Source organism: Peromyscus leucopus, chromosome 3, assembly GCF_004664715.2.
Source record: "Peromyscus leucopus breed LL Stock chromosome 3, UCI_PerLeu_2.1, whole genome shotgun sequence".
Lineage (NCBI taxonomy): Eukaryota > Metazoa > Chordata > Mammalia > Rodentia > Cricetidae > Peromyscus > Peromyscus leucopus.
The window spans coordinates 133,589,142-133,612,047 of NC_051065.1; the positions used below are offsets into that span (position 1 = coordinate 133,589,142).

General features: G+C 37.9%; 1 protein-coding gene across 3 annotated transcripts in view; it reads right to left on the reverse strand.

The window, feature by feature from the left end:
* Positions 1 to 22,906, reverse strand: part of Pik3c2g (phosphatidylinositol-4-phosphate 3-kinase catalytic subunit type 2 gamma) — a 347,375-nt gene that overhangs the window by 31,173 nt on the left and 293,296 nt on the right. For all 3 annotated transcript variants that reach the window (XM_037204039.1, XM_037204040.1, XM_028872205.2), the window contains 2 exons: positions 18,058 to 18,133; positions 2,584 to 2,678 (listed from right to left, as the gene is read on the reverse strand). In XM_037204039.1, coding sequence (XP_037059934.1) covers positions 2,584 to 2,678; positions 18,058 to 18,133 — 171 coding nt within the window. The remainder of the gene's footprint in view (positions 1 to 2,583; positions 2,679 to 18,057; positions 18,134 to 22,906) is intronic.

The window sequence follows — 22,906 nt, forward strand, 5'->3', positions numbered from 1 at the left end:
AAATTATGCCAATAAATATTTATTAAATGTAGTCTGTACCAGACACATGTCATGTGGTGAGGAGGTTGCTTCTTTAGATCCTTGCAAACCCACCCTGAAAGACTTATGTGCACAAGGAATAGAGTCAAAACTGAGCTGGCTTTGTGCACATTCTGAGTAGTTTCCGACAGCTGTGTCACGTGTGGAGCCTGTTGGCCAGACTCAGGGAAGGCTGGAGGGGCTGGTGATGTTTAGTTTCCCTTTCTGTTTACTCTGCCTACACCCAGATCATTTTTCACTTGTCCTGTGACCCAGAAAGCTCTCTGGCCTCCCAGACAAGTACCATCCTTTGTCATGAAGGTAATCTCTCTCTCTATCTCTCTGATTTTAATTCTTAATGAAGCTCTTCTCTAGGCCCCAAAGGAAAGCTTCTCCTTCCCTTTGTGGTCCCATCACATTTAAATCTCAATGTATTGTATCATTTCTGTCTAAATCGCTCCTTCTCACCTTGAAGCTGGATCATGGCCTTGAGGCTCTGTCATTCAAATAAACCTTTAACACAACGGGAAACTTGCTTAGAATTCCTTGACAAGGTTGCTGTGTTGAAGAATGTCCCCTGACAAAGGGAGACTGTAAAGACTGGGATCACCACCTACTTCCTCAATGTGCAGGCATTGAAACAGGACCACTGCATCAAGAGTGAGCAGGGAAGGGCTGGGAAGATGGCTCAGTGGGTAAAGGGCCTGATGCTCAAGCGAGAGAACCCGAGTTCACGTCCCAAGCACCCGGGTAAAAGCTGGATATGGCAGCGTGATTCTGTAATCCTGGTTCTACAGGGGAGTCCGTAAGGGCAGAGCAAGCTATCTGCAGCTTACTGGCCTGCCAGCCCAGCCAAGCAGTGAGTTACAGATTCAACGAGAGACCCTGTCTCAAAAACATAAGGTAGGGAATGAAAGAGGAAAATGCCTGACTTCCGGCCTCCAAATGTGATTGTACACATATATGTGAACACACACACACACACACACACACACACACACACACACACACAGGAAATACCGGGATAACATAAAGTCATTGGATAGAAAAAATAAGATGCCAGTGATCAATGAAAGACACAAAGATGAAATGTTTGACAACAAAAGGAAAATACAAAAAGCTGTTTCAAGGACATCCAACAAACTCCAAAAATAACAAAGTCCCCCCCGCCCCACTTTTTTTGGAAGAGAAAGAAATACATTTAAACAATGACATCAGAAAGTGGTGACTAAGATCATAATGTAAAAGTAAAAATAAAGGTACAGTGAGACTTGTGGGTGGAAACCCCAAGCAACCATTAGCTTCACAGAGCCAGGAGCCAGGAGCCATGTCACTGCGCAGCAAGAGAGAGTGGGTCTTCCACTGTGCTCAGTTGCATGAGCCACAGGAATTCTTGGAAACCAGTCTGTTTCTCCCCCCAGGGCATTTCTGCTTTCTCAGAGTCTATTCACAGGGTTTTCCTGAACCTTCATTTTGAATATTGCCCTGTGTTTATTTGATGACTTTCCCTGCGAGATTCTATAGCCTTTACCTTAAAGATCATGTTCATACTGAGACAAAAACAATGTAATTGGCTGCTGGGTCCTCATTTAAACTTGGTTGTTAGACCCATTTCTGTTGTGAAACATTCCGTTATACTGTGTGAAGATGTGCCACTGTGATTGGTTTAATAAAAAGCTAAAAGCCCAGAACCTAGGCAGGTATGGTGATATTTTATTTGTGCACCCCAATAAAGCTTATCGGAGGATCAGAGGAAAAGCCAGCCACTATATTAAACATAGAAGTCAGACAATGGTAGCAGACACCTTTAATCCTAGCATTCTGGAGGCCAAGATTCATCCGGATCTCTGTGAGTTCAAGGCCACACTGGGAACAGAGTGGTGGCACATTCCTTTATTTCCCAGCACTAGTTAACCATAGAGGTCTGGAGGTCTGTACAGACAGACAGGAAGTGACAGAGCTGGGCAGAAAGAGAAAGTGATGTAGCTGAGCGGAGAGAGGAAGTGAGATGGCAGGGCACAGAAAGATACAGGCATGAGTATACAGGAAGTAGCTCTCTTGAGCTGAGGATTTCCCAGGGTAAGAATTTGTGGCTGTGGTTTGTTCTGTTCCTCTGATCTCTCAGCTTTCTCTCCAATATCTGGCTCTGTTTTTTTTTTTTTATTATTATTAATAGAACTGTTTAGCAATTTATCTTACAGGCGGAGATATAGTGGGACTTCTGGACAGAGAAAGCTCTGGGAAGAAGAAAGGTAGAGTCACCAGCCAGAGGTGGAAGAAGCAGGATGGGTAGAATGGGAGATAAGGCAATAAATATGTGGAAGATCACAAATTAAAAAATATGGTTTCATTTAAGTAATAAGAGCTACTTAGAAGCAAGCCTAAACTGAGGCTGAGCTTTCATAATTAATAAGGAGTCTCCGTGTCATTATTTGGGAACTGATTGGCTGGACAGAAAATGACTCATTACTCATTTCTTTTACTAATGTTGACGTTAATGACCCAAAGGAGGTGGGTGGCTGTTCCATGGAGGGCTCCAGTCTCTTTGGACATGGAAGAACTTACGATGTTTTTCATGTGTTTCACTAGGATGGTGAGCTTTGAGTCCTCGTATGTCATCAGTAACTGTACCTTAGGGTTATTGTCTGGACATTTCTCACCTGAAAAACAGTGAGTGTTAGTTAATTCATAATTATCGCAGCACAGAATCGATGAAGCATTTAAAGGCTAAACAGGACCAGCAGAAGACAAAGGGAACATTCTTCAGATGATGTTGAAATATTCAGAGAATTCAGGACACTGGGTACTTAGTAAGAGGTGAGGTTTGTGTCTCCACCTCTGGACCTAACTCTCTCCCTGATAATCTATGTTCAGTTTTGATTGGCACCATTATTTAAACTGCTATTTAAAGTTAAAACCTCCATGTAACTTTCAGTTGTCTTTTTTTTTCTCATTAACATTTATGATCAGCTTAAAATACTGGAGGTCGGAGATATATTTTATTTTAAATTGTGTGTGTGTCTGTGCGCGCGCGCACGCACACACACACACACACTCACACATGAATGCAGGTGCCCATGGAAGCCAGAAAAGTACATCAAATACCCCGGACCTGAAGTTACAGGCTGTTGTGAGCCACAGACATGGATGTTGGGATCCAAACTCAGGTCCTCTGGAAGAGCAGTAAGTACTCATAGCTTCTGTGGCATCTCTTCAGCTCAGCAGCGGCCTTTAGAAATCAGAAATTAGAGACCTCTGCTACCTCAGACTTTCACCATGACTAAGCCTAACCAAAAGGGAAATATTTCTGGGTCTACCTTTCCTTGACTGTTCCTAACACAACCTGCATCAGTTCATACTCACATTACAATTATTTTACATATTGTCTAGTCAATTTAGATCTATCCCAGGCTCTGCTTCTTCTCTGCCCCCAAAGGACATAATCTGCTTTTTGTTTCATACTAGATATTTATTCAATAACAAGGTAACATAAGTTTTACTTTGAGCCACATTATTATGTCAATAAAATAAAGGCTTTAGTTTTTAACCTGAAATTTCCTGCTTTTTTCCCCCAAGAATCAAGCATACATTATTATGGGTTTAACGTTTCCTTTGATAGTCTCTGGTGGTACAGATGCTGAAGAAATTTAGAGAAAAAATAGTTATTAAAAACAAAAATGTCAGTATTCAATTTTGGATTCATTGTGGTCCTCTTGGTTTTCTGATGGTTATTGTAAACTCTCTAATTTTTTCCAGTACGTTAAGATTGTACCAGCAGGCTGTGTTCTTTCTGTGTGCCTCTTTCATGGTTACTAGAGTAGGTTATTCATCACATGTAGGTGATAGTAGTTTTATTATCAATTAATTGAGTTTGTAGTTAATAAAGTGGATTACTGATATTTAAAAGAGGGCTTCTTTGAATCAAGGGGACATCTGTTACATAAATACATTAAAAGTCATTTAAATATCCCCATTATAGTGATTGAGAGACACTGTTAAGTTGATTCGCAATGAAGCAAATTACATTTCATAATAAAAAAATATTAGTGAGTCCTAGGTATAAAGGTGCTAAAAATACTGATGACTTTTTAATGCACAATGAATATTATATTTGAATTAAGGAGTGAAGAGTTATTAAATAGAAACCCAATGTATTTAATGAGAGAAGTTTTAATTTAAGGGTAGGAAATTATCATAAATTTATGATGTAGCATCTGAACAGTAAATGTACAATTGCTGTATGTTGTGCTCTCCTCTGGCTAGAACTGTGTTTCCCCTCCTTGCTCATGGTACTCTTGGCCACTGGGCCACTAGGGCAAAGGGGGCAGAAGCAGCAGGTGGGGCTTTGTCTGACCTGTGAACCTTATGGAAATACTCTTCCAAGAGATAGCTTCAGTGAGGAAGCTCAGCTTTATTCCAGAGTATAGGAGATATATAAGATTGGGGGTGGTAGATGGGGAATTACCTAATTTGCATTGAGTCGAACTCTTCTATCATATAGCTGGGTTAGTATCAGCACAATCTTATCAAAATACCTAGAGCATAATAACCATATGGGCAGCAGGGGAAGAGTATTTGCAGGAAACTGTGTAAAGGGTCATACTAAAGATAAGTCAGTCATCTGAGCCTAGAGATATTCTCCAAAGAAGGCCAGGTAGAGAGCAGGAAATTCTCTGGCGGGGAGAGGGAGTCCTCCATGTTGCTAGCTCAGAGAGAGCTGCCAGGTCAGGATAGACTGCAACCTCTGACCAGGAGGGCCTCCCAAAACTCTACGGAGAGCTTGTTAACCCAAGATTGCATCATAGCATTTGGGACTTCAGAACCCTAGGAATTTTTAACAGCTAATAGGTTAGTAGTAGAGAGACTTAAAGAGATTGAGAATGTGCCAGCCTATGGGAGACATTTCACTGAATTCTCACAGCAAACTTACAAGGTTGGTTTCTTCTGTTATACACATGTGGAAACTAAGGCATTTCCTCCAAAGTCATGTAGATCCAAAATACTGGATCACAGGTGCTCACAGCAACTGTGTTTACCTTAACAAGATCTGTACTATATGGAGCCAGCTAAAATTCCAGTATGGTTGGGAGAGAGCCTCCCAAGACTCTAATCCCTAGCTGAGGGACTATTGCCAATGAGGGGAGGAGGGAGAGTCACTTGCCCTTCAGGGGTGTGGCCACTGGTAGTTTGCCTATGCCCTCAGTGTTTTGCTCTGCACTCGTACATAAATGGGTACCACTAATTAGTATCAATAGATTGTAAGAGAAAAGGACATGGAAAGAGGTTGGTTGTGTCAGGGAAGCCTCAGGAGAGGCAAAGGGGGAATGGATGGTAGATATGATTAAGACACACTATATGCATGTTTAAATTTTTCAAAGAATAAATTAAAATACTATTTAAAAAATAAATGGACAGAAAAAAAAAACATAGTGTAGGATTAATTGATCTCCAGAGCCATATTTATAAACATTATGCTGTAACTAGAAAAATGAGAGTCACTATATTGAAGAAAAAAGTTTAAATGATGAGCTTGAGGAGGAAAACTTGAGAACAGCTTGATATGGAGAAAGGGATGCTAGAATGTTCTGGCCACTGTAGAGATTTACAGGGTGTGCTGGATTCATCTGACAGCCTCAGGATTGGTAAGGTATTATTGAGCCTAAATGTGTCTGTTCTGAATCCCTGAACTAGCAAATATACTACTTCAAAAATATCATTTTGAAGTTTTTTTTCAGAAAACAATTTATTCTGGAGATTAAAGGTGACAAGTGATTTTTTTTTCTTTTTTTTTTTTTTTTTTGGTTTTTCGAGACAGGGTTTCTCTGTGTAGCTTTGCGCCTTTCCTGGAACTCACTTGGTAGCCCAGGCTGGCCTCGAACTCACAAAGATCCGCCTGCCTCTGCCTCCCGAGTGCTGGGATTAAAGGCGTGCGCCACCACTGCCCGGCGACAAGTGATTTTTAAAGTTTGAAGTAAAAGGTCTTCCCATGCCTACTATGTATTTAACTATTATTCTAGTTGTTTCTGTATCTTTCCATAAAGATTCACATCCTCTTCAAACTGCTCCATAAAAGCAAAGATGAACATGCCATTCCTCTTCTCCATCATTGACAAAGGCCACAACATAGTATTCTGCACAAAGTATTTATAGATTTTTTTACATTGATATTACAAAAATAATTTTTAGTTTTTAAAGTATAGCTTCTACTATGTGGGGGTATTGGGATTTATTTATCCAGTTCCAGGTGGGTCTTTCCCAATGATGTGTAGGCTTTGTGAACCATGTTTCAAGGGACAGCCTCAAAGACATGTCACCTGTTCCAGTTGTGAATATCAGAACAAAAACTCAACAGCAGAATTTGCTGGTCAGAGTCTATTTGCCTGTGTCATTTTGATAAATATTGCCAAATTAACTTCCATGGTGCTTGTACCAATTTGTATGATCACCAGCAGCACGAGAGGCCTGCTGATGTGCAACTAAGATGCTAATTAAATTCTTGGTTTTTTGCCAATCTGATGAGAGAGAGAGAGAGAGAGAGAGAGAGAGAGAGAGAGGCGTGTGTGTGTGTGTGTGTGTGTGTGTGTGTGTGTGTGTGTGTGTGTGAGTCCATGCCATTTATGTAATTTAATTTGTATTCCTCTTATGAATGAGGCTGAGCATCTTCTCATTGGCTGAGAGGCACTTGTATTTTTTGTGTACTCATCTTTCACAGTCTTAATTTTCTTATCATTTTCTAGAGGATGATTATACACACCAAGTGAACAAGTCTTTGGGATGAATCAGCAATATTTCAACTCCTTTATCACTTATCATTGCACTTTATTTTTACCTTGCTGAAGTGTTTATTGTCGTGCAATGTTGTTAGGGGCTCTGAATTTTACCCTCTCCCACTGCAGTACACTTCAGGACTATAAAGGTCTGCCCTCAGGTTTTCTTGGTCATCTATGATTTCATTATTTGCACTTAACATTTCCTTCCTCATTTGTTGTTTATCCTGTAGAGTGAGGGATGTGTCATCACAAGCCATTTACTGAGCTTCCCCTCTTTGCTCTGGTCACATACTACATTTCTATGTATATTTGGCTCTATTCATGGACAACCTATGGTAACTTCTATACTGATCTATTCATGTTTCCATCCACTTAGGTAAAGACACAACACTGCTCGAATGTTTATGGATTTTATTTTATTTTTTTATCTCCATCTCATTTATTTGCTCTCGTTTCACAGATTTTTTTCTTGATTTTTCTTTACTTATGAACTGTGAAATAAGATTATTATTCTGCTAAAAAAAAGACCTGTTAATATTTTTAAAGAGTGAATTGCATTTAGATACGTGTCATCTTTAAGATGTTGAATTTGGCTCTCCAGAATGTGCATTTCCATTTGTTCCTCAGATTTCTCAGTTCTGCTCTGCAGTTTTTGTTTGGGCTTACCTGTTAAATCCATTCTAGGCATTTTTTTTTTGTGTGTGTGTGTGAATATTGTTGATGGAACTACTTTGTCTTTTAAATATTCTAAATAGTCATTATATCTGAACTATTTTATAAATATATATCAAGAATATCTATAATATGACAGATACAGGTATACAACAATTCGTAGCTGGTGTTTTCACTAAATTCTTTTTGTGAGGTATTTGTAGTTGATACTTCTTTTCCTATATGCACAAGGACATTGTTTACAAACAATTTTGGTTTTGTCTTACATAAAAGTTTATGCTTCTAATGTCCTATTCTATTTCATTTGTTATTTAATGAGTATTTTTTAACCTATCGTGAACAAGCCACTGTACTAAATGTTAGGAGGAGAAGAGAGGTAATTCCCCCATTGACACATGTCCAGCATGTGAGAAGTTAAAAAAAAAAGCACAATAAATAAGTAAAGTTTGTATTATGGTGAACATAAGTAACACAGGAGGATAAATGCATTGGGTGCTTCTAAAACACAGGCAGGGTTCGATTTCAATGGGTGACCATGGAAATCTTTATGGAAAAGATACATTTTGAGGAAAAGGTTGGAAGGTGAAGGAGTGAGCTCTGTCTTGCCACCCATTTTCTACACATTGTAAAGTGATTGTCATGATCTTGGGTGTGGGGGGTTTGTCCTTCATTTTGGTGGGTGTGATTTTCAGTGTTTTTCTCTCATATCTACTGTGGGCTCTGGGAAGTCTTGTTATATTTTCCCATGCAAAGGCACTCACTATTTCTTTTTACTTTTTGACTATTTTAAAAGGAAATTTAATTTTTATCAAATGCCCTTTTAGGTCCACAAAGATGACCATGTGAATTTTTTAATTTTTATCTCTTTATGTATAATATTAATATTAAAATTAAATGGTTTCTGGCCATGATGGATTATATTCCTTTAGTGTGCTGATAGACTATTTTGTCTAATATTTTATTTAGAGTTTTCTATTGATATTCATGAGTGATATTCCTCTCTGATTTCTTATAGGTAGCTCTTCTAATTCTCGAAACTCTGGGTATGAATACTTTGTTTCGGAAAGCAAATAGGAATAATTTCCCTTTCGTTCCTCATCATTAACTGTTTAAGCAGTGGTGTTAAATGTCTATTCTTAAATGTTTGAGAGGTCATCAAGACTCTACTAGGGCTGTTTCTGTGATGTTTGAATTAAGATTCTGTGGTTGCTGGTCAGCTGGGGCTGAAAATCAGCAGTGACTGTCAAGAGACCAGCATCACTGAGGTGACATCTGTTGCTAGGAAATGGATGCTACTCTGCTGAGGCTTCGGAAATTTGGGGCTGCACTTTCTTTTTTCCCAAAAGTTGTTAAAAGAGATTTTGTTTTTAAACTACTAAACGTAATTGTTTTCTAGTTTTCTGAAATCATCCATCATTTTTCACTAAATCACGATTAAATGATAGTGTCTGCAGTATGTCTACTTTCTCATAGGAAGAAGTCCTATTCTCTGCTTTCAGTGTGAAGAGAGTGATAGAAATCAGCCATCTGCATTATTTATTTTACTTTAGCTTTTGTGTGAACCCACTTTTTTTTCCTCACTCAAGTTTTCACAAATTGAAAGTTGTGTGTTAGAATATTCTTTAATTAGTATGTTTTTGTGGATTTCTCTAGTGTCTCACAGCTCCTGCTTTACTGTGGTGATATTTTAGTTGTGCTGAAATGTGGTGATATTTTATTTGTGCTTTAATAAATAAAGTTTGCCTGGAGATCAGAGGAACTAGCAAGCCATTTTAAGTAAACAAAGAAATCAGGCAGCAGTAGCACATGCCCATAATCCTATCACTTAGCAGGCAGGATCTCTGTGTGTTCAAGGCCACACGAGGGAAGAGAGCCAAGCATGGTGATACACACCTTTAAGCCCAGTACCAACCATAGAGTTCTAGAGGCCTGTACAGACAGGAAGTGACAGAACTGGCCAGGAAGAGGAAGTGATGTAGCTAGACAGAGAGCAAATCAGATAGCAGAACAGCAAGGCATATAAGCCTGGGTAGGCAGGAAATCACTCTCTTTGGAAACTGCAGAGTTAGTGAGGTAAGGTTGGCTGGTGGCTTTCCCTATTTCCCTGATCTCTCTGTTTTTTATTTAATAAGATCATTTAGAAATTCATCTACAATTTGGTGTACCAATGCAGGGCTATTGGATTTCCTTAAAAAAGTTTAAAAAGGCTTCTAAACACACAATAACAGAGCCAAAACCAGCTTTCTACTTCATGTCTCATGCGGGCCGAGATATAGAGATGCCAAGGTACAGAGATGCTGGGGCATGCAGACTTGAGCTACAGTATGGCAGGTTCAAGGCATATGGGCTTGATTCCTGCTGTTGTACACAGTGGTGTCTGCAAGCCGCCCAGCATGGTGCATGGTTGATATAGCTTTTGCTAATACAAAAAAAAAAAAAAAAAAAAAAAAAAAAAGAGAGAGAGGTTTTTGGGCTACCATGTTGCTGGATGGAAACATAGACACACTGCTTCAGAGTCAGCAGTGAGCATGGTTCCCCCAGAGCTGGCAGCAAATGTAGTTCTGCCATGTTTAGGAAGCTGAGGTGGGCAGAGCCAGCAGCCAAAGCTACCATTTCAGTACTAGCTACTTCAATTTAAAGCAATAGATTCATAATAAGACAGATTCAACTGGAACAAGACTTTAAATGGTTTACATTATATGTAAAAATATACGTAGGCTTGGAAGAGAGAGGAAAAGGAGTGTGTGTAGTTTAAGAAATAGATAATTAAAAAAAAATAAGGTCTTTAAAGAGACAGTAAAAATAATATAAAAAATAAACCATGTAAAGATGGAAATCACACAGAAAGTCTGGATTATATTGTCGTTGGGATTTTTAACTGCAGAAAGACATTTAATTATAAAGGCTGCTCAGTTAAACCAATATGTATATTTTAAAGATATCTTGACTTCAAAATTTGAATATAAAAATATGTTGCTTTGGAAAGGAGGTCTGTTTTTGCTTCCACAGGAAGCAAGAGGCTATGGATTTGTTCCAGGTTAAGATGGATCAAATTTGATCAAACCAGACTTCCTGAACCTTAACAGATCATACCTATCAACAAAGGTTATAGCTGGTCTTCCCAGGACTTGACCATTATCTCAAATTTTCTCAGGATCCCCATAAGACTATCAGTGCCCCTTACCAGCAGGAAGTAGCCTAGAACACTGCTCCCATATTCCCAAAGAATGGATTATGGATGTTTGTCTTTGTTTAGGTTGTTGGTTACAAATTGTTTTTGGTCATAGTCAATCTCTTTCTAAAAAAAGGAAAGGGATATGATATAGAAATATAGGATATAGATACGATAGGATAAAAGGGTAGATTATTGAATCTACCTTTGAAGAGCAACAACATGCTTAAAATGTTTTACATTGCTATGTATTTTAGTTTATTGATACAAATTTAAAGTTAATTTTATTATACTGTATGTATATTTCTACTCTTATTTAAAGTATTATGTCTATGTAACTCATTTGAAATTGTAACGTATAGTTGAGAAATACAGATTAATAATTAGTCATCGATGATAATCAAACTTATAGTCATGTTAGTTAAGTTTTCTAGGTATACATAGATATATTTCAATTAAGTATGTAATCATCAAACAGTTCAAAGACTTACAGAATATGGCATTTAAAATATTTTAAAAACTTAGACTTTCCTGCACAATGAGACATGTCTGATCCTGGCAGTACCAATTTACTTCAAAGAGGAAGATAGGCATTGAAGACACTCCATATGGAGTTTATCTTCTTCTTGGCAAAATAGCCATTTGGGCAAGAAACTCTTTTGGCCTGGACTGCTTGACAAAATGTTGTATCAACTGGACATGTAGGACCCATAGGAAGGTGACCACTGAACTTTGCAAGGCGAGATGGTCCTTCAGGTTCCTGTTTTGCAGAGGAGACTGCCAAATAGTCTACAGAACACGGGAAAAAGTCACAAAAAACCTCTATGCCTATAGGCTGAAGATGGATGCCCCAACATTGTAGAGGAACTTTGGATAACTGTCCAGGTAGGCAGCTCTGTCATTTCCAGAATTTTTGGAAGTTGCTCACAATGTACTTCCTGTTTACTTAGGTAATATTATATCCTTCTGAGGTCTTTGATGTAGTTGAAGACTTAATAGTTATAATTTTCCTTGGTTATAATAAAAGATAAACTAGGTATGAAACTTTAGACTCACAAATATAGGATAGATAGAATATTTTCATTAATTTTGTCAAATACAAATAGACTAGATATTATAACTGTAATTCTTGCTTGATAACTTTTGTTATGTATAATTTTACTATGTTAAAGTTAAAACCTTCCTTTTTGATTAGACAGAAAAGGGGAAGTACTGTGGATGTTGTTCTGTATGCTGTGCATATGTGTTGCTCTGATTGGTTGATAAATAAAACAATTTGCCAGTAGCCAGGCAGGAAGTATAGGCAGGCAAGCAGAGGAGGAGAATTATGTGAAGAGGAAGGACAGAGTCAGGAGTTGCCAGCTAGACACAGAGAAAGCAAGATAACAAGGCAGAACTGAGAAAAGGTACCAAGCCACACAGCTAGACATAAATAAGAATTATGGGTTAATTTAAGTGTAAGAGCTAGTCAGTAATAAGCCTGAGCTAATGGCCAAGCAGTTATAATTAATATAAACCTCTGTGTGCTTACTTGGGGGATACAAGTGGGAGAGATTAGTCCCAGCCGCCAGCCAGCTGGGGCACAGAAAAACTTCCAACTACACTTTATGTATGTTGCTGTTACATTATTTAATGAAGAGTCATAACATCTCATATCTTTTTTGAAAATTTCACAGTCTAGGGGAAGGTTCTATTATTTGTTCAATTCTAATAGAAGCTTTGGGACCTAAACTCTCTTTTTCCTCATAAATATTTTGTCCTCTGATTCCATTTTCTTTGTATTGCCTAGTACACCTATGGAAATATTTAAAACCTGAAAACCTCAACCTTTAAAATCAAATCAAGTTGTTTAAGCTTTTTTTTTTATAGTGAATATAGTTATGGTTTGCATTTTCACTCCTATTTTTTAACTGTTTTCCTCAGTAGATGAGTTAAACTCATAGATAGCTACTTATGTTTTGTTTTAACTCTACCTTGTTGGTTTTGTGATTTTTAAAGAAAGCTTTCATTAAGCAAGCTGTTTTCACTTTGTAAATTTGTGGTACTTAAGAATGTTGTTATCTTTGTTACAGGATTTACCCTTGCTTAACAGCATTAGAATTTTAAATTTCTTTTGACAATATTGTTTCTTAATAGAATCAAAGGGAAAGGCATAGTTCTTGCCACATTGTCATTGGCTACCCAATGGCATTCGCTGTTAGGACTTTCCCCAATGTTTCACTAGTACTCATTCACATACACTTAGGTGTATTACGTTCAAATTCTTTTTTATTTTGAGGTATATAATGTATCCTTAGTATGTCTACTTTGCCATATTTCAGAACATGGCAGTTCAAATTTTTCTTATCAAATGATGTATCATTCCAACTTAAATTGTAAACCTATATTCCACAACTCAACTTAATGATTTTAGATCTGTTTTTTCCCCCAAGTTTATAGCTAGACCATGAACTAATGAGTGCCTAGCTTGTAGAGCACATGGATTCAAGTTCTTTTTCAAATATACATCATAAAGTAGAAGCAGTGACTTGAGGTAATGACTGAAATCTTGTGTTTACAATAATGTGTAGTTACCAATATCCTCTAAAGGCAATTATTAATACATCCTCTTAGAACTGATAATCATTGTCTGAGGTTGTAATTCATTACTGTGGTGATTTGAATAGGTATGGAACAGACTCTTTGTTTGAATGTTTGGCCCATAGGGAACGGCACTAGTAGGAGGTATGGGCCATAACCTTTTTGGAAGAAGTGTGTCATTGTGGGGTGGGCTTTGAGGTCTGATATGCTCAAGCTATGCCCAGTATGGCACACAGTCTCCTTCTTCTCCTTGAGGATCAACATGTAGAACTCTTAGCTCCTTCTCCAGTACCAGGTTTGTCTGCACACTGCCATGTCCCTCCATGATGATAATGGACTAAACCTCTGAACTATGTAATTTAGCCTCAATTAAATGTTTTCCTTTAATTCAAATTTAATAATTTCCTTTAATTTAGCCTCAATTAAATGCTGTGGGATGTTCTGTATGGCAAATGTGTTGCTCTGATTGGTCAATAAATAAAACCTGATTGGCCCGTGGCTAGGCAGGAAGTATAGGCGGGACTAACAGAGAGGAGAAAAGAAAGAACAGGAAGGCAGAAGGAGTCACTGCCAGCTGCTGCCAGGACAAGCAGCATGTGAAGATGCCGGTAAGCCACGAGCCACGTGGCAAGGTATAGATTTATGAAAATGGATTAATTTAAGCTATAAGAACAGTTAGCAAGAAGCCTGCCACGACCATATAGTTTGTAAGCAATATAAGTCTCTGTGTTTACCTGGTTGGGTCTGAGAGGCTGTGGGACTGGCGGGTGACAAAGATTTGTCCTGACTGTGGGCAAAGCAGGAAAACTCTAGCTACAGGACTAAACCTCTGAACTGTGTAATTTAGCCTCAATTAAATGTTTTCCTTTATAAGAGTTGCTTTAATCATGGTGCCTCTTCACAACAATAGAAACCCTACTAAGATAAGTACCTATTTTAATATTCCTACACTTGGTCACATATCTGTCTCTCACATGTGAGAACTATGTGGTGGGCATGAATGGATTGTTTAATTTCTGATGTGGAAGGGTGCTATGTATTGGATTTGCTCTTCAGAGGTCTATGTTTTGAAGGCTTGGTTCTTAGCCCATGGCAGTGTGGGAAGGTGGGAGAGTCTGTAGAGCAGTGCTTCTCAACCTGTGGGTTGTGCCCATTGGGGTAGATGACCTTTTCACAGGTGTCACGTAGGACCATCAGAAAACACAGATATTTACACTGTGATTCATAACAGTAGCAAAATTACAGTTATAAAGTAGCAATGGAAATAATTTTATGATGGGGGTCAACACAACTTGAGCAACTGTATTAAAGGGACACAGTGGGAGGAAGGCTGAGAGCCACTGCTGTAGAAGGCGAGACTTCTGAGAGAGGCGGCCATGAGGACCCCACTCCCTTCCTTTTTATCTCTTTCCTATTCTGCCATATTAGGTGAGTAGCTTTGCTTTGGTATGTATGTTCTCCAACCATGAGTTCCTTACCAGAGACCTTGAAAACAACATGACCAAATGTCTGTGAACTAAAATCTTTGGAATCATGAGCCAAAATAAACTATTTCTGTTCTTTTCTTTCTCCTCCTTCCCCTTCCTTCTCCTCCTCCTTTTTTTTTCTGAGACTAGATTTCTCTGTGTAGTTCTGGCTGTCCTGGAACTCATTCTATAGACTAGGTTGGCCTTGAATTCAGAGATCTGCCTGCCTCTGCCTCCTGAGAGCTGGGATTAAAGGTATGTGCCTCCACTGCCCGACAACTATTTCTCTTCTTAAGTTGACTATGCCAGACATTTTATTATAGGACTGAAAATAAAAACATGCAAGCTATATATATTAATCTTTGTAGCATATAAAAATTATGGAATCAGAGAATTAATATATAGACAGTTAATATAAAAATCCATAAGGAGTTTTAAATTGTATCATGAAGTCAATTGCATTTAATATAATAATTTGTAGAAGACATTTTCCCAAATTGTGTTTTAAAACATTCTAGTGGTTGGGAGCTCTCATGTGCCAGGACTTTTTCCATGTCAGGACTATATGAAGAGCAACATGACTCTGAACTTCTCCTCTCCTTTTTTTTTTTTTTTTTTAATAAAAATAATCCTCTACTTTGATAGAGATTACCACCTTGTTTTTGTGGATGTCACTGTCAATGTTTATTCAGTAATTATTTGGCAAGCATTTGTTATCAGACAGACTCTGTGGTACACCTTAGAATGCAACGGTGTGTGATATAGACACAGTTTATCTCATCAAATATTTCTAGTCTGTAAATAAATACATACTCTGGGGTCATCATTGGAGTAAATGACTTGAAGGGCAATGAAGAGCCAAGGATTTTTTTTTAGTAGATATAAGTAGCCCAGCATTTGAAAAAAAAGGTAAAGTCTAGCGTTGTTGCAAAAAATTTGGTTTCATCAGGCAGTGAAGTTCAAGGACTATTTATTAGTATCTCTCAGATTGAGGGTGACATGCTTTTGTTTGTTTTCGGTTTCCATGATAAATATGACAAGGAAAAGCAAAATGGGGAGGAAAGGGTTTAGTTGATTAAGAGGTTAAGGTCTATCATAAAAGGAAATCAAGGCAGACATTCCTGGAGGCAAGAAATGAAGCAGAGGCCATAGAGGAATGCTGATTACTGGCCTGATCCTTGTGGCTTGCCCAGCTACCTTTCTTACATAGTTCAGGCCCATTGGCTAAGGGATGGCAATGCACACAATGGACTGGGCCTTCTTTTATTGCTCCCTCTCCCCTGTGTGTCAAGTTGACAACCAAGATTATCCAGCACACAAAACAGTCCTTCTGTGATTTTGAGGCACATATCTAGAGACATAGGTATTCAAAATCAACACTTCAGTAGAGGTGGCCAGAATCTGGAATTTTCATTTAAGGTTGTTCTAGGTAAATTACTGTGTGAACACATTTGAATAACTTTGCCCTCTAATCATTTGACAGCATAAGCTTAAATTTCAACCCACGTACGAGTGCAATGCTTAAGTAAACAGGCTTTTACTAGCAGTCAGCAGCTATTCTGTGACAAAAGATTAAGAATCCAGAATGATGAAGGAGGAAGTGATTTGAAGAGCAAACTAAGACACAGCTTCCTGCGAATTCTTGCTGATTATAGTGATTTGCATATCCTGCTTGGAAGATGTGTCCTATTGTTTTAAGACAATAGGCTGTCTTCGTTTTTTGTAGGAAGCCTGTATCTCAGCTTTATAACTTGGCAAAAATCAAATCTTTTGTCATTCATAGCTATTGAAACAATTCTTGATTATTGATGACATAAGAAAATTTAAAATTGGGAACTTTCTCAAAGTGTTATTTTAATTTTTATAATAACCATCCTAATTTTGGGTGCATATGTATTCAAAAATACCTTTCAGAAATAATACCATGAACAAACCAAAAAGCTGACAAGAGGTTTAATCTCTTGAAACACAAAGAAGCAATTTTTTCTTGAAGGACTTTAGTGATAGAGAATTCCACACAGCCCCCTTTGGAAAACATTTCTAGAATTCAATAACTTTATATTTTAATTTTCAGAGTGTGGTTATTAAGGTTTGTACTATTGATGGTAGTAACATCTCCCCCGGTAATTAAAATTGATTATTTTCTACTTTGTCCCTTTCTTTCCCCCTCTTTCTCTGAAAGCCCTCATACATTATTTCAGGAATTATAAATATAGAGCAATGTAGGGCAGGGAAAGGAGTCCTTGATTTAAAGTTATTTTTTAGTGTAGCAAGAGAAGCTGGTCAGATGCAAACACAGTTGCATAATTTAATAAATAATTATGCCACATAACAAATTGTTCAGAAAGTTGTCTACCTAAGCAACAAGTACCTAAGATGCCAGATATAAGCAGGGGTGACAAGCACATGCAAATAATCTTAAATGAGAGAATCAGGAAGTAAATGTGGATAAAATGAAGACTGAGAGTTGAATGGAGGATAGGTGATGGCTGGAAAATTATGGATTTATAAATATGGAGGTTGAAACTAGCAGGTTAGGGCTGAAGATGACTCAGTGATTAAGAGTGCTTCTTATTCTTGTAGAGGATCCAGATTCAGTTCCCAGTACCCACACCAAGTGACTTACAGCCATCGGTAACTTTAGCTCCAGGGTATCGGATGCCCTCTGGCTTCTGCTGGCACTTGCACACATGTGGTACACATGCACACATGCAGGCAAACAAACATACATAAATAAAACTAATAAATTGATCTTTATAAAAAAGCTACTGTGTTATTAGGTTGCCACTTCTCGTGGAATATGTTACAAATGCTTGAAACTAATAGAACTTTCAAAGGAGATTCTGTAATTCTGGGGGAAATGACTGAATGTTCATTAGAACCCACACAGGACACACTTGGAAGAGAACCAGATGGTGGAACCAACAACGTAAGGCTTTGTTCAGGCAGTGGAGTGTCATTGGGTTTTGAAAAATAAGAATGAAACTTCTTGTTGACCCTTGCTTATTTTTATTGCTTAATACTTTTTTTGTTGTTGCTTTGGGAGGTAGAGGTAAAACTGTGAGACTTCTATGCTATAGAAAAATATTCTGTCTCTGATATACAATTTTAATTCAAAGCACAACTAATTGAAATGGGGAAATGTGCGGTATCCTGTCACTATTTTAAATGGACAAACACATCTGGGCTTATCTTAACTTGAAGAACATATTCTCAGGGGTTCAAATGCTCCTCTTTAGAAATGGTTAGGGAGGAAGCATTAAGAAGGTATTAGCCTTGAAAAGACATTATCACTTGAAATTGAAGATATTACCTGTGGATCTTTCCCACAATTATATACACACATACTGTATATGGTAATTGTGATGAATTCACTTGCCTGGGTCCACAAGTGGAGAGTCTTCAAGTGTTGGTTGTATTTGTTCAGAGAGGAAAAAACTAAGCACACAATCACTCTGAAAAAAAAAAGATGAAATGCAATAGTAAAATATTTCTTCATTTCTTATATTTACCTATTAATCTTGTTCAGTCTTGCATGAAAACATTGCTATTATTATATGATTTCTAATGAGTATCTGTTATGAATTCCATAAATAGAGAAAAATTTATTTGCAGCCATACTGTCAGTATAATTCTGCTGTGAATTAAGCTAGTCTTTTTTTTTTATGTGGTTTGAGAACAATTATATTTCTTCAAGAGATTCAAGGTTGTTATGTTGCTGGAGGTCATCATAAATGTTTATGTTTTGTAATTGTATAATTATCCACAAATCCCACATCTCCCTGTCTTGGAAAATATAAAGCTCTGAGAAAAATTTCTTTCCAAATGATATAGGTGCTTGCTTTGTGAGAAACCATTACTAAAGTTTCAATTCAGAGAATGTTCTCTGAGGATTGAATTCCTCTTCAGCATCCAGGAATGTGAGGACATTGTAAGAGACAGGTACATGCACAAGGCAGTGTCTATCTTTAGGATAGTCTACGGAGATACAGCATTAAAGGGAACAAATTCTAGTCATGTGTATTTTAGGTATAAAAATAGGGATCATCACAACTAAACTTCCATTTAACTTCAACTCCAAATGTATGCATTCCTGGTTAATCTGAGAATAGCTTTTCCTTAGTGAAAGTGGCATTTATTTTGTTGTAAGCTATTAATAATCAAAGTAGCTTCTCCCAAGAAGACATTCCATGATTGTGTAAAGGGCACACTGAATTATTGATTACACCATCTATATATATACCAATGTGGTAGTGCCTGTCAATCCTGCCACGTCAGCCTTTTCTCATTCTGTGAAATGGTCTTTCAAATCCCCATCAAGAAACTTTTACTTTCAAGTCTGACTTCTCTGCTGATGACTCTGTCTCCATTTCAGAGAAAATAAAATTGCTATAAATTCTATAGACACACACAATTACATTCCTTCCTTCTTGTTGCAATGAAAGAGATGCCTGCTCTTCATCTAACAGACAAAATTGTGTCACTCCCACAAATCCACACTGATCTGCTAAGCTTCAGAACCACAGAATGTTATCTGATTGGAAATGGTGTCATGTGGGATATAGTTAGTTAAGCTAGTGTGATGTATTGATGAGAATAGCTCCCATAGCCTCATATATTTGATTGCTTGATCCCCAGTTGATGGAACTATTTGAGAAGGATTAGGAGGTGTGGCCCTTGTTGGAGGAGATGTGGCACTGGGGGTGGCCTTTGAGGTTTCAAAAGCCCACTCCATGCTTATTTAGCTCTCTTTCTCTCTGCCTCTTGCTTGTGGATCAGATATGAACTCTCAGCTACTGCTCCAGTATCATGCCTGCCTGCCTGCTGCCATGATCTCTGCCGTGGTGATCATGGTCTCTAACCCTTTGGAATTGTGAGTCCCAGTTAGCATTTTCTTTATAAGTTGCCTTGGTCATAGTGTCTCTTCATAACAATGTAAAAGTAACTACGACATCTAGGATGGGATCTTCTAATCCAATATGGTTGGTATCCTTATAAAAAGAATAGGTTTGAATATTACAAAAGGAAAACATACAGGCACTCTGGGTTAAGTTGGCTAGCTACACACCAAGGAGTAGGAACAGGCAGTGATTCACCCATGGGGCTATGAAAAGGAAACCACCGCTGCTGCTGACGCTTTGGTTTTAGACCCCCAACTGCTAGAATGCTCAGACAAGTTTCTGCTGTTTATGCCCCAGTGTGTTGTGATAATTTGTTACATCAGCCCCAGAGAACCATCCAGAGCTGACCCCTTCATCAATGCTCTGACTTTATATTTACATGCCAGGAAACCCTATTCCATTCATTATCTTCTCACCTTATTTTATTTTTCATCTGTGTTAAATATGGTCAACCAAGGCATGCAACACATACTCAGGTATAAAGAACGCCTTGTGACTCTTGTTCCACATCTTCTCTTCCCTGACACAAGTGAACCTAGGGTCACATGGGGTCTTTTTCCATTTCTACATACTTTATGGTCAGCCACATACAGATTTTGCCTAAATGACCTTTAAAACATACTCTCATCTTTACTTCTAATAACCTCTGTATTAAAAAGTACTCTTTTTCAAATCTAGCAGATATCTGTCTTCAGTGAGAGGATTTGTCGTTTGCTTTTCTGATATCGGACTCTGTCCATTTTTCTCCTGTATGTCTTGCTGCTGCGTGTTTTCTTATCCCTTCCCATTTTGCTTTTAATTTAAGTTTTTCATTCTAAGCCTGTCACTTAATTCAAATATATTGTCTTAAGATGACTTTGGTGACATTTGTATCTAGTCAGGAATCTAAGGTTTTCTTTTGTCTCTCAAATCTCAACACTATATCTGAATTCTTTTTGACTGGCTTTCTTGACTATTCAAAGATGTGCATCAAGAAATGTTGAGTCACTCCACTGTTCAGTTTCTCCTGTGTCCAAGCTCAAACAAATGCTATTGTCTCTCTGTTTCCCTTGCTCTATGAACACAATCAAATGCCAAGTTCTGTGGTCACAGCTCCACAGTTTAGGGGTTCCCACATCAGTTACTTTCTCTGAAGTAGGCTCAGAGTTACTAGCAGATGAGGAGTCAGAGCTGGAAGTTGGGGAGATTTAGAAATGCCCTGTCACAGAATGAAAGAGAAGACTGACCCCAGGAGGCTGCCACAGGTGTTGACAGCTGCTATCCCATCAGTCTCCCAGTAGATATCTTCCTTCCTTCCACATCACTGCCACGTTCCCAGTTCCAGCACCTTCCATTTCCAGCTGAGTTCTAGCAGATGGCTGTCTCTTCCTGCTAACCCTTTCCCAATCTATTTCTGTAAAGTTGCCAACTGATCTTCCAAAATAAAAATCTAACAACTTCTTAAATCCTGATAGTGGCTTGGCATTACTATCTAAAAGAAAGGACCCCTCTCTAACAGGGACCTTGCCCGTTCTCTGTCCTCTTGGCCATTTCTCTTCCAGGTCTTTAAGTGTAACTCTGTGGATAATATTTATTCCATCAAACACGTCCTGCTTTCTTGATCTTCTTTCTTTTTTCTACACGTTTCTTTCTTCTTCCTCTCTACCTTGTCCACCATTGGCCCCAAAATGATGCTGATTCTTGTCTTGTGATCCACTGAGCAACAAACAGCAGATTGAGAACCAATCACTCATGTACAATGTATTTCTGTTCAACCATGTGTCACAGAACAAGCTGAGATCTGTCTTCCAATTCAGGTTGCCTTGGTTTCTAGTGTAAATAGTCCTATCAACAGTTTATAAACATTACAAATTAGTCAACTGTCAGTTTCTATCTCTACATATTGATTTGTTGTGAGGAGGCTGTAGAACAGAAACCCAATACTTAAAAGAATCAGTCCATATCTAAGAATCTGATTGCATGTTTTTTGTTTTTGTTTTTATTTGAATGCTTAAAATCAAATCTTGCAGTGAATAGAACTGGTTGAAGGAAATATGATCTTCCAGATCCTTTGATGATTAGTCAGTAATAATAATAATAATTAATAATAATAATAATAATTGTTATTATTATTTGGGGAAAGTTTGACCTTATTAGCCAATGGGTAATAAACTTCTTTATTAAGTAAGATGTCTTTCCAGTTAGTTCCTGAAATGTCAGCACTAGCTAATTATTCCCCCGTGTTTATACTGCCATGTCCTTGAATTCTTATAATTCTGGGTCTGGGTGAGATATTTAAACACTAATTCATTATTGCAGCAAGGATTTTTTTCTTTTTTTTCCCTTCTGCAAGAGAAACAAGGTCCACTGTCAGTGAAATGAAAAATCTAAAAGAAAAAAATGAGCAGGCATGGCAATCGCAACACCCAGAACGGCTGAGCTAGGAAGATCATGAGTTCAAGGCCAACCTGGGATACACAGTGAGACACTGTCTCAAAATAACGATATTGCTAAATCTCAAAATAGCCATTAAATTTCTTTAGATTTTATTTATGACTCTGCATCCAACAGGTAGTTTGGAACAGAACCCACCTCCCAACACAAGCTGTCAGGGTTTTCATCTCTGCCCTTTCTTCTGTTACATAGATGGACTATGACCCATGCTGTCCTACTCAAGTGCATTGCTCTGATTTCTGATTGAGTAGTCATTTCTTTTTCTCTCTTGTATCATTTTTCCTCTTTCTTTCTCATCTTAAACACATATTTTATTAAAGCAGCATTCACATACATTACAATTTATTTCAATAAAGAAAATTCTTGATTTATATTTCCCTGTATTCTGTTTTCTCTATGCTTAGAGAAAGTCTGTTGAAAAGTTGTTTTCTACTTTATATCTCAAATCTCTCTCTTTTCATTTTCACTTTAACCTCTTCCTGCTGGGCTTTTGTTTGGAAAAGTTCCAACATACTCTAATGATTGTGCTTCTCCTGCCTCACCTTTCTGACTGTTGGCATCAGTGATGTGAGCCACCAAACCCATGCTGTTTCCTGATTTTTTAACCATCTAATTTGACAAGAAAACCACTTTATTTTGAATCATTTCCTCTTGTTGGATTCCAAGCACTCTATTCTCTGGTGTCCAATTGATTGATCTTCCTCAGCTCTCTTTGCTGAGTTGACCTTATCTCCTCAAATTTCAAAATTGATGGGCTGCCTAGTCTGGATTTCTAACTATGCCTCTTTTAAATTCATTTCTCAGTGTGCTCAGGATTACTTAATCTCTTCCAGTGTACAATTTTGATAAACAGTTATTTGGAGACAATTACAATATGTGTATTTTCAGCCAAAC